This window comes from Chiloscyllium punctatum, chromosome 7 (genome assembly GCF_047496795.1).
Source record: "Chiloscyllium punctatum isolate Juve2018m chromosome 7, sChiPun1.3, whole genome shotgun sequence".
In the NCBI taxonomy this organism is placed as follows: domain Eukaryota; kingdom Metazoa; phylum Chordata; class Chondrichthyes; order Orectolobiformes; family Hemiscylliidae; genus Chiloscyllium; species Chiloscyllium punctatum.
The window spans coordinates 46,643,983-46,656,809 of record NC_092745.1 but is presented as its reverse complement, the minus strand read 5'-3'; the positions used below and the strand labels follow the sequence as shown (position 1 = coordinate 46,656,809).

At 42.0% G+C, this 12,827-nt stretch overlaps 1 protein-coding gene across 1 annotated transcript in view; it reads left to right on the top strand.

Annotated features, from left to right (window-relative positions):
- Positions 1–12,827, top strand: part of astn1 (astrotactin 1) — a 2,276,897-nt gene that overhangs the window by 2,243,820 nt on the left and 20,250 nt on the right. Inside the window, exon 21 of the mRNA XM_072573509.1 lies at positions 11,952–12,052. Coding sequence (XP_072429610.1) covers positions 11,952–12,052 — 101 coding nt within the window. The remainder of the gene's footprint in view (positions 1–11,951; positions 12,053–12,827) is intronic.

Genomic DNA, 12,827 nt, shown 5'->3' with positions numbered 1-12,827 from the left:
TGACTTCTGAAACAGAAAATCACAGGTGTATGCTCTGCACAAAATAGCTCCCATCTTTGCTTCAGGCACTTTCCTTCAAATCAGTTATTTTCATCTGAAGCACTGAATTTTATGCTGTCGAGTTTTAGAAGACATTGTAAAAATTTGGGGAGGGTAATGGTGTAGTGGAAATGTCAGCAAACAAGTAAGCCAGAGGCTCAAGTTAATGCCTTTCAAATCCCACCAGGGGCAGCAAGTGGAAATTAAAGTCGATGAATAAATCTGGAATAGACAGTCCCGGTGATGGTATCATTGTTGTTTTCAAAAGAAACTCTGGTCCACTAATGTCCTTTAGAGAAGGAGAACTGCCGCGCTTACCTCATCCGGCCCCCACCCCCCCCCCCTTACATGTGACGCCAGATTCGCTCAATCATTAACTCAACAGGCCCAGCAAGCCACCCCATTCAAGGGCAATTAGTAATGGGCATTAAGTGTCACCCTTGGCAGTAACACACCTATCCTAGAGTCCGACAGCATGAAGATAGGCCCTTTGGCCCAAACCTGTCCATGTCGAGCAAAATGTCCATCCACGCTAACCCCATTTCTTTGCACTTGGCCTATACAGTAGAACCTCGATGATCTGAAGGATATGAGCAGGGAGTATTTCGTTCAGATAATCGAATGCAGGATAATCAAGGTTCCTCTGTATCCTTTTAAACCTTTCCTATCCACATGAAAGAGTAAATAAATACAGATCTTTTCCCAAGTTAACCCATCCCACTGACCCATCACAGAATAGATCTGAGCACTCCCTGGAGCCCACAAACTCATCATTATCACAACAGCTGAGGACGACACTGACCCTAAGGTTCTCATGACACTTGCCATGATCCTGAATTCTAATCGTAATAAATCCCAAGCCCATATGTTGATCTAAAACAAGGTTCAGAGGAGATTCCCCCTTTAAGAATGTTGCCCATGGTGAGACTTTCCTTTTAAGAAGTGTCAGATTGAGAAGACATTATTTGTTAAGCAGTTGTTCAGATTGTGTGAATCCATTTTAATGAATTCCAATTTGAAAGATGGACCGTTGACAAAAGCTTGAATGGGAATCTTGCAGCAAGATTCCCTTTTCAAAAACCAGTCTGTTGGTGAAGCTCTGTTGTTTAAATGTGATCTTAATAGATCGACTCGCTCCTTGAAAGTAACACTGCTCCCCTTTAAAGCAAAGGTATTGTTGATACTAAGGATGTTCTTTGCCCATTTCTTAAAATGCTTTCATGTTGGGGCAGAAAGGTTATATGCCATTCTTGTCTTATGTAACAGTGTTTGGGGTGTTTTCAGCAAATGATCTCATCAAACATGGCTTTGTGAAGATTGGAATGATATCAATTCTGAAGGTCATGATAACTTTGAAGTTTATTCTGCAATTTGAGTAGATCTGATTCTAATTCCCAATAGAAAACAGTGTTGCTCACATTGGAGGAGTCTGATTTCATTTGTGCCAGTGTTTCATTTTGACAGTAAGATCAATAATTGTTATAAATGGATCCTAATGACTGATGACCTAATCATCTTGTTGCTTTAATTTATTAATGAGATTAGCATCGAAACAATGAGTCATATGGTTAACTGTAAAATAATACAGTACTTCAGTGGTCTAGCCATCCAGCTGAGCTAAACATTTCAATATGATCATTTCAATATACTTCAGCCTTTATGTCATGTTTTAACTCCTCCAGGGAAATGTATGTTTTATTTTTCCCCTCGAGAAGACTATTCTCTCTGAGACCAAATCCATCACGGACATGAATGCCCCTGTTCTTGGCAGCCGGTCTCCCTCTTGGTCTTTGGGCCTTCTTCGTTAAGAACTTGCAACCACAATTATCCTGCCACCACCTTTCCTCTGCGTTTTGGTCAAACCATCACTTGTAATCTCAACTAGCCTCACTTCTTCCTCATCAGTTCTGGGTACCAACGTGTGCCTTCTCATCACATTCCCACTATAATCTGAATCAGAGCTCCTGCCAAAGTATGCCGCTCACTTGCACAACTGTGCGTACCTTCTCTTGTTCTTCCTCTCCCGACTTCCAGACTTTCAAAACCCAAATTTGGAATGACCTCCTCATCATCCTTGCTTTATTTCAAGTTCTCTTTCATTCTTTCCCACCCTGAAACTATTCTCTACCTGTTTTGATGTACAGAATTAACTGACTATTACAATTGGATTCGCATTAAGTTTAAAATACCAGCAATCTGTAAATCCAAGTTGGTGAATCTCATCCTGTCCCTCAATGTGCGTGCTTGTAAATTAAACTTATTAAGAGTCATGGAGTCAAACAGCATTTAAAGGTACAATAACTAGCAGTAGCCTGACTTTGCTAATTTAATACTGTTAATACATTTTTAAAAATAATATGACTGTTACATCAACTGTATCGACACTTAAGTTACCCTCATCTGTCTTACACTCAGATTAGTATTGATTCTAAGCAAGTGACTCAACTAAAGTAACTGCTGGTCCTTGGTCGATTGGCTGGAAATGGTGAACTCAATTCAATAATTATTGTGTGTTGAGGTGGAACTGTAGATTACTGCAGTGTAGAGGTCTTTTGCATAAAACCATACAACCATGTGACCAATCTGAAGCACAGGTAATCTTCAGGGATCAGATATTCTGTGTAACTTCATCCCCCGGATACAGTTTTACATAATAACTGAAGTTTGACTCTAATATGGTAACAAAGGTACTTTACTGTAGACAAGCCTTTCTATATTCCTCTCAACAAGTATAGTAATCAAGAGATATTGGGATCTAGTGTATTAGTCTATGTCAGCATTGTTATCCTGATTATCCAATTATATTCTTCATTTCCTACATTACAACAGTGACTGCATTTCACAGTGAATACTTTGACATGTCCTGAGCTCGCAGAGAGCCAGATACAAAATTCATTTTGCATTCATTTGTATTCATTAGTTGCCTGGCCTAGCATTTATTGCCCATCCCTTGTAGCCCTTGAGAAGGTGAATGTGAGCTGCTTTCCTGAGCTGCTACAGTTCACATGTTATAAGTAGGCTTGCAATCCCATAAGGGAGGGAATTCCAGGATTTTGACCAAACAAAAGTGAAGGAATGGTGACGCTATTTCTAAGTTGGGATGGTGAGTGGCTTGGAGGTGAACTTGAAGGTGGTGGTGTTGCCATATATCTGAGACCTTGATCTTTTATTTGGTGGTGGTCACAGATTTGCATGGCACTTTGAAGCTTCGGTGAATTTCTGCCATGTGTCCTGTCGATAGTACACAATGCTGCTACTGAGCATCAATGGCGGAGGGAGTGGATACTTGTGGACACAGTGCCAATCAAAAGGCTGCTTTGTGGTTGGTGTCAAGCTTCTTGAGTGTTGCTAGAGCTTTACCCACCCAGGCAAGTGCGGAGTATTCCACCACACTCCTGACTTGTGCTTTGTAGAAAGTCAACAAGCTTTCAGGAATCACGAAGTGAGTTACATTATACAGGATTCATAACTTCTGACCTGCTCTTTCTAGGATTAGTATCTCTACATTGTGGAAACTGTCCCTTCGGCCCAACAAGTTCACACCATCCCTCTGAAGAGTAACCCATCTAAACCCATTCCCCTGCATTTACCCTTGACTAATGCACCTAACCTACACATTCTTGAACACTATGTGCAATTTAGCATGGCCAATTCACCTGACCTGCATATCTTTGGACTGTGGGAGGAAACCGGAGCACCCAGAGGAAACCCATGCAGACACGGGGAGAATGTGAAACTCCACACAGACAGTCACCCAAGGCTGAAATCAAACCCTGAGTTACAAAATGTCTACTGTTCAGTCGAATAAATGTCAGCACTTCCTTCCTTATCGTAGTCATTTGTTAAATTTATCTTCCATCTAACTCATTCAATTAACTGATTCATGAGAAATGACAGATCTTGAGAACATTTCAGTGACAGGATCTTTCTGCAGGAGTTCCTCAGGTTAATGACATAAGCCCAACCATCTTCTGCTTTGAGAATGATGTTTCCTCCATCAGAAACAGGATTTTTGCTGATGACAGTACAATGTTTAGCATCATTTGGGACTACAGTACCATAACTGAATCCCCCACTATAAACATCCTGCTTCTCGAAGCAGAAGCTGGTTGGGCCTGTGTCATTAACCTGAGGAGTTCCTGCAGAGAGATCCTGTGGCTGAGTTGTTCTCAAGTTTGGTAATTTCTCGTGAATCAGTTAATTGAATGAGGTAGATGGAAGATAAATTTAACAAATGACTATGATAAGGAAGGAAGTGCTAACATTCATTCTACTGAACAGTGGACATTTTGTAACTCAGGGATTGCTTTGAAGTGCAGTCACTATCATTATGAGGTAGATATATCAATCTCTTTCACATAAAGAAAATCTGAGCTGCTGAAGTCAGCTTTGTTTTGCAGAAGAATGATGCTTGAAAAGTGAAAACACCACATCGATGTTAGTGGATGAACTCATTGGGCCATATGCTTTTGGGTTTTCTTGACATTTGGCAAGATCATGGTGTCCAGTCTTTTGTTGGCCTGGAAAGATAGTGGAAAGCCTTCACACTGAGCTGCTGCAGTCCATGAGGTGATGGTGCCCCCACAGGGTTAGCTGTCGATAAGTTTTGCTATTGATCTGGTGATGTCCAAGTCAGGATGGTGTGTAGTACACTGCAGAAATTTGAAATGATGGTGGTCTAATAAAGCTACTGCAATTGTTCCTCTTGATGACAGAGAGCTCGGAGCTGGGATGTGCAAAGCAACATCATGGTAAGTAAAGATCATCCTGCAGCTATTATGTACGTGAAGCTGACTGAACCACTGATGCAGGGTCTCTAGTGTCAACACTGGAGAGGAGTTCATTGAGAACACAGGCTTGGTAGACAAGTTATTTGCTGCCAAGGTTAGAGAGGTGCTGTAAAAGCACAGCAGGTCAGGCAGCATCAGAGGAGCAGGAAAATTGACGTTTTGGGCAAAAATCCCTCATCAGGAAGGCATTATTTGGTGCTGGTGTTGCTTGCACATTGCAAAAGCTGAAGCTGAGATGTCTAAGCTGAGTAGCAATGATGAAATCATAAGCATTAAAATTTTGATGTTGCCATATCATCAAAGACATAAGTAATCCTGTCCAAGTGACTGCAGGCCAGAAGAGTTACAGGTGAAACATACCTAACCGTGGTAGAAGGATGTTGCTGAAACAATGGGGCTTCACAAGAATTCTTTAACCTTCATGGTCAGTTTCTGGTGCTACTCTATAATTCAACAAATTTGTTGAACTCAGTTTCACAATTGAGGATGTAATATTAGTAGTTTTGACAACTCAGTTTTGATTTGACTTCTCAACTTCTGGATTGCTAGACCAGTGCCGAGTGGGCATCATACCTAAGACTGCAATCAGGTTGAAAAGAATAAAATTGAAGTATGGTGCAAATTACTATCACCCTTTCAAACGATAATGCTAACTGGAAGCATGTAGACGAGGAAGAACAAGATGCCTGTGATGGATCCTTGGAGGATTTCAGAGATGGCAGTACAGGGAAGCGAAGGGAAGGCTATGTAGTAACTGGGTTGGAGTGGAACTCCACAGAGGCAGTCACGTGGAGCTGGACAATTGAGCAGACATGTTGGGAACCTCGTGAAGGTGCTTTTTTTGTTCTGATGGTTGCTTGAATGAATTGAATTCCAGTATCCATCAACTGGTTTCGAGAGAGTTAATCCTTTCCAAAACATGAAAGAGGTCGTAGGTTCCATATTATATTTGGAATAATTTGCAGCAGATGGGGAAGACTGAGATAGAAGGTGGTTGTGCACAAGTGGGTAATATTTTGAATATGGGTTTCATGCCAAATGAGCTGATGGTCATAGTGCCTGCAGGTGTTTTCTGGGCCATATCACTTGCTGTCTCTTGGATGCAAAACACAAAACTGGGTCTCTCTAACTGCAACCATGTGCAAGTGTTTAATTTTCAAAACCATTCAAACCACAGCCTGGGCCAGGTTAAAGCAATACAGCGAGATTGGTGTCTTCAGCGTTTTTGATGTTGTCTTGATGCAACAGACGCACTGACTCTCCTCTTCAGAAAGTTGGCATCACAGTGTGATTTTTCAGCCCTGAGTATTCATCATTTTTCAGATCCTGGGAAGCAGCCAGTGAGCTGTCTCTCCAACTGCAATTAAGGGTATCAAACAAACCAGAAGCCCTGCCATTCAGAAGTCACTTTGACACACTGAGGCAATTACAAGTTCTTCTGGATCTTTTCATGAACTGGAAATCATTGGAAAAGCCTCCCTAATAGCTTAGATAATAAGAGCACACCCCAGTGTGTTAATGAGCCACAGAGACCAGGAATGTCCCACGTTTGGTCCTTGGGCACGCTGAGTTCATCTGCCTCAAGAGGACAAGAACTCTGATGCTTTAAATGGTGTCACTGTGGGAAAGAGAGGAGATGAGGACCTGCTCCAGGTCACTGTTCAGCCTCTTCTGCCCGCAATTTGCATGATACCCCTATTAACTTCAGAGGTGATGCCTGTCACATATCAGTGTAGCCTATTAATTGCCTGTATTTGTGCATGTGAACCCCATTTGCATCAGTCATCAGCAAGTGCCATTGATAGCTGCACATCAGCAGGAGTCAGCGCATTAGGGAGAATGGGACATAATAACAAAAAGGAAACACTTAGAGGTTTATAAAATCATGAGGGGTATGGATAGGGGAAATAGACAAGGTATTTTCCCTGGGCTGGGTGAGAGAGGAAAGATATAAAAGTGACCTAAGGGACACCATTTTCACACAGAAGGTGGTGCGTGTATGGAATGAGCTGCCAGAGGAAGCGGTGGAGGCTGGTACAATTACAACATTTAAAAGGCATCTGGATGGGTATATGAATAGGAAAGGTTGAGAGGGATATGGGCCAAGTGCTGGCAAATGGGATGAGATCAGTTTAGGCTCTCTGGTCAGCATGGACGGGTTGGACCAAAGGGTCTGCTTCTGTACTGTACATCTCTAAGACTCATGAACGAGGAAAGTATTTTAAGAGATAGACAGAGAATCCAGATGCATTCTGGACAACACAGAGAGAGGCCATTCAGCCCACTGTGTCGATGCTGACTCTCCATTGAGCAATCTGGTCAGTCCAAATTCAACATCCCTGCATTGTTTCCTTTGAGTGCATGGTCAGTTCCCTTTAGAAATGTTTGATCATCTCCATGACCGCCCTCATGTGGGCAACAAGTAAGAAGCCAACTCAATGCATTAAAAACTGCTTAAAATCCCTAGTGGAAAGACTCTGTTCAGCCCATTTAGGCTTCACTTACCCTCCAATGAGCATCCCACACAGACTCATTCCCCCTACCCTATCCCTGTAACCCTGCATTTCCAATGGTGAATCCGCCTAATCCATACATCTTTCGACTGTGAGAGGAAACCCACACAGACACAGGGAGAATGTGCAAACTCCACACAGGTAGCTGCCTGAGTCTGGAAACGAACCCGAGTCCCGGGTCCTGTGAGGTCACAGTGCTAACCACTGCGCTGCCTTCTTCCTCGCGTTCACAGGCTAAAACCACAGTCCACCCATTCCTCATCCCATCCAACTCATGGGGAACCGTTTTCTTTTCCCCCTTGACTGCCTTTCTCAAGAAGAATACTTCCAGTTTCTCCAACCTAATTTTCTGCTAAGATTTTCTTTGTCTCTGGAACCATTCCGATGAATATCGGTGTCCTCCTCCTAAGGAACTTCACCACCTTCTTAAAGTGTGGTAGAGTGAAAAATTCTAAAACATTTGTGGAATTGATTCATTTCAGGATTTTGAAATTAGTTCATGAACAACCAAGCAACATTTGTGTAAGGCATGTGGCATCACTTATGAATTATAATTCTAAACTGCGTACAATCACTTCTTCTATAACTCGATAATTGGGTTCCTGTGTGACCCCCGCACTAAATAGAAATCGCACAATAGAAATAACACTTAAAGTGTTTGTGATCTAATTGTATTATAGTCGACGCATGTTTTACAAGTTCGCATTTTAGAAACCGTGTTCCCTATTCACCCATCACGTTACAGCCAATTCATGATAATGAAAGACGCATTATAACAGAATTGACTGTATGAGGAAGGTAACAGAGGTCACATGACACCAGGTTATAGTCCAACAGATTTATCTGAAATCACAAGCTTCCAGGAGACTGAAAGTTTATGACTTCAAATAAACCTGTTGGACTATAGCTTGGTATCGTGTGGCTTCTGACTATGGAAAAGGTAATATTCTTCAATCTTGCTGATTAAATAGGTTATGTTTTGAAAATGCTCTGTTTTTATTAGACATGACACGAGTTAATCATAACACAACTTGTGATGAGAGTATAAGTTTCATTTTTCGCCACTACTCCCATTCTCTCTCTCTCTCTCTCTCTCTCTCTCTCAGCACGTAGTATGTATACATTGTAGACATTACCTAAACTATTTAATTTGAGCCAAGCTTTAAAAATGAGATCCAACTGGGCAAGTTTTCAAAAGTGCATCAGAAACAGTCCATACATTAAGCAACAGTTTGTTGACAGGCAGTGCCCAGATTGTTGATGTTTTTCACAAGAATATTGGCAAACTTTCAACATGTGCTGTGTTGGCACTGTTATCATTACCACTGGTGTATGCAGTCAAGTCCCTTAGTGATTGGTGAGAGGGGATGGAGCATCAAATGTGCCAACTTGGCCTCTTCATTGGCTTTCTTGACATCCTGAATTAATTTTTTTTGGAAACGTTGTGGTGATACTCAATCAGGACCCAGAATTGTCCTTGTATTCTCCAGAAATGTTGGCTTCTCAATCCGACTGCTAACATTCTCAGGCAAGGGTGGGAGTTGGAGTAGAGTGTTTTATTAAATTATTTGCATCTGAAAATCTCATGAGTCATGGTGTCATCAGCTGTCCTTTGATTTGAGGATGACCTCTACTCAGAATCACGGGTGACTCACCAGGATTCTCTTGCATACGTGGGGTAATCCTGCACTTTTAATATTGTTGACCTTCCCGAACTAGTACATCGAGAAGTAATTTAATAGTTTACTTTCATCTTTTACTGCATGGCACTTCACCTTTTTTGTCTCAAGTGTTGGACAGTGGAATATAAACATGCTGAATTGTCCTCATGAAGGGCATTTGGTTGGATTAGGAAAATAAAGATTTGATGGATAGTCATTCTATGTCAAGTTGGCTCACAAACCTCAAGGCAATCTTGGAAAATGTCAACGTAGCACAATGGATCTGTTATGCAGCAGCCTTGAGAAAGGAAGTATTACCAGATTTGCAGAGAATGGGGGCAACAATAACACTGGCACCTTGCATTTTATATATTACCACTTAATGGAGTAAAATACCCTCAAAATATCAAAAACTCCTATATTTGGGAAGCAGCTGGCAGCAAGCCAAAGGAAGAGACCAACCACTTGGCAGAATTGTGAAGTTTTAACCAGTCTGTTCAAACAGGAGATAGAGAGTTAAAGAGGTTTGCAGGGGGAAATATGTAAAATGTAGATCTAAACTGTTAAGCACATAACCAGTAATGACAGAGTAAAGGAAATGAGAGATGCACAAGGGGCCAGAGCTGAAAGGGAATAGAGTTCTCAGGAAGCTAAAGGGGATTTCAGGGACTGACTGGGCAAACGTTACAGGGGAACATTTATTCAGGAATTTTAAAATGGAAGCAGTGACAATTAGAAGCATCTGTAGGTCGGTAAACCCAAGGATGACAGGTAATTGGAATCGATGTAAGCTAGGATATAGGAAGCAGAGTGTCATGAGTTTGAGTTGATGAGGGTTTGAAGATAATAGGCAAGACAGGAGGTGGAGAGGTAAGGAAAGCATGGCTCCAGTAGCTTTGAGAGAATACTGCTATATTTGATTATGATAGCACCATTATGTCATTAGAGTAAAATATGGACAGCTTGGATGAGGATGCCAATATTTGTATGTCTACAGTATTCTATTTGGCTCAATAAACAGGTAGAAAATTAAAAGCTATTTCTTCCAACCCTTAGGGCATTCTGATTAATATTGCCAATAGACCCTGTGGCAGGGCAGATTAGAGTTGGTTGCAAACAAGGTCCGGGCTTGTGTTAAAATCCTCTTTCACCCCACTCTTCCTTATTTCTATAACCTCTTCCTGCCTTAAATCCTGCAAAATCACTGTCACCTCGAGTCCATCACTTATGTAGCCCTAGTTTTAATCACTCCATCATTGCTGACCATATAATCTACTGCTGAGACCCTAAGGTGATTGATCCTTTCCCAGAACTTTCTCTTGTTCCAATTCTCTCTCCTCCTCTGAGTGACGCAGCACACCCTGCCTTTTTGACATCTATCTAAATTTTGTTTATACCTGCTGTAGATAAGAATTTTAAATTTTCTGGGTTCGCTGAATTTAAAAGAAGAAAAAAAGTTCCATATCTCAGTTGTTTGGATGGTAACCTAATGACTCAGAAGGATCATGGTTTTATTGTTTCTGTATCTGGAGGAACATGTTTGTGTTTGCATTGAGTGCTCAGGATTAATGTCATGGTACATCTGAAAGGCAGGAGTCCTGCTTTAAAACAGCCCTCTATGTTAAATGTGAAAATGTGGACTATTTGTCAGCTAAACAGTAAGCTTAATCACAGAATTGTCTTGTGATCATAGAATTCCCACAGTGTGGAAACAGCTCTTCGGCCCAGCAAGTCCACACCGACCCTCCGAAGAGCAACCCACCCAGACCCATTCCCCCAATCGTGTTATCCTATATTTACCCCTGACTAATGCACCTAACCCAGACATCCCTGAACACTATGGGTAACTTAACAGTTCACCCAACCTGCACATCTTTGGATTGTGGGACAAAACCGGAGCACCCGGAGGAAACTCCACACAGACAGTCGCCCGAGGCTGGAATTGAACCTGCGTACCTGGTGCTGTGAGGCTGCAGTGCCAACCACCTGAGCCACCGTGCCGCCCACCGTCTAATGTCATATGTTTGATTATATGATATAAAGGTGGCAACAGCCCAAACAAGGGCAAAGTTCATTAAAACCTAAGATATAAGACTCTTTTCAGGAAAACAATCAATTCCTAGAGAGTTAATTGATCAATCTGACTGAGGATGACGACATGTTTGCAATATTTTTCATGATCAAACTGATCATTTACTGGAGACTGGACAGTTTCAAGATTTGAATGCATCATCTTGTCTGCCTAGAAAGAGCATAAAGGAAGCTTGTCTCATGGATACCTAGCTCAGGAGCTCATCTGATCAGTGGGCAAAGGTTGAGACAGAGGGGGTTGATCACCAGTTTTGGTGTGATTTTTGGACAAGTCCACAATTCATTTGTGATTGCAAACGTTGCATGGGTAGGATTTGTTGCATAGTTTTTGTAATGTACTTTGATTGAATAAAACAACTGGGGACATCCCATTGTTAGAACTACCTGGGTTATTGATATCCTGGTGGACCAGGGCAAGTTGGAGTTGAAGCCTACAGTGTAAAGTGCCTTGCAGCATGCTGTAGCATTAAAGTCATGTTCATAATCCATGTTGTTATGCAGATAAAGGTTAGTGTGTGAAATCGAAGCATTCGGGAATGGACAAGGAGTTGTCACTCTTGTGCCTAATGTGCCATTCCCTGCATGTGTGGCTTGAGGGCTACCAGTTCTGCCAAAGTGGCTAAATAGACGACAGAGGTCTGCTTGTGTTCACTAACCTGGCAGTGCTCTGTCTCGGAGCTGAACTGAACTGCACCTGAAGGCACATCTGGTTTCAGTCTGACTGGAAAATGCGGCAGCAGCAGCAATCTACAGTTGCCAGGTCTTGTGCATCAACCCACACTTCAAAGATGAATAAGGTAACTGCACTGTTTAACAGCACAAAAGCTAATATTCTGGATTGTTGTGTTTTGACCCAGGTTTACCTTGTGGGCAGTGGATAACACTGGAAGACGTTCCAGACCCAGTGCTGTTACTGTTAAAGTACCATGTCCACTCGTAGATGATGTAAAGGCTAAAGGTATGTTTTCCTGTCATTTTCTATTTAATCAGATCTTGGCTTCAAAATTAGATTTCAAGATCCCTGGTATTCACTCCATTCACCATGCAGTATATGTAACTACTGTCCGTAACGGACAATCTTGGCTTAAGGTCAGCCTTGAGTTATAGTCCTCACCACTGACCTAGTAAGAGTTTAAAGAAACAGGCCATTTAGCCCTTTGAGCCCGCTCCCCCATCTATTGAGGTCATGGTTGTTTTGATTGTGGTCCCAAATTCACTTTTCATGTCTGCACCCATGCCCTTTCCCATTTCCTTAACCCATAATTCCCTTATCATTCAAAAGACATTATTACTTACTCACAGGATGAGGGTGTCACTGGCTTAGCTAGCATTTATTGCCCTCCCTAATTGCCCATAGGGTTGTTAAGAGTCCACCACATTGCTGTGGGTCTGGAGTCACATGTCAGCCACACCAGGTAAGGTTTCCTTCCCTAACGGACATTAGTGAAGCAGATGGGTTTTTCCGACAATCGATTCATAGCCATCATCTGATTCTTAGTTCCTGATTTTTATCGAATTCAAATTCCACCATCTGCCCTGGCGGGATTTGAACCTGGGGTCTCTGGATTAACAGTTTAGTGATAATACCACAAGGCCACCCTCCTCTGACTAGCTCAACCTTTACAAATCAGGCCAGCAACCTCCACATCCCCTGAGGGTAGAGTTGAAATAGTAATGGCACTTGGAGAAATTAAATTGATTGTCCTCTACATCCTCAGTGAGACACTCCTTAT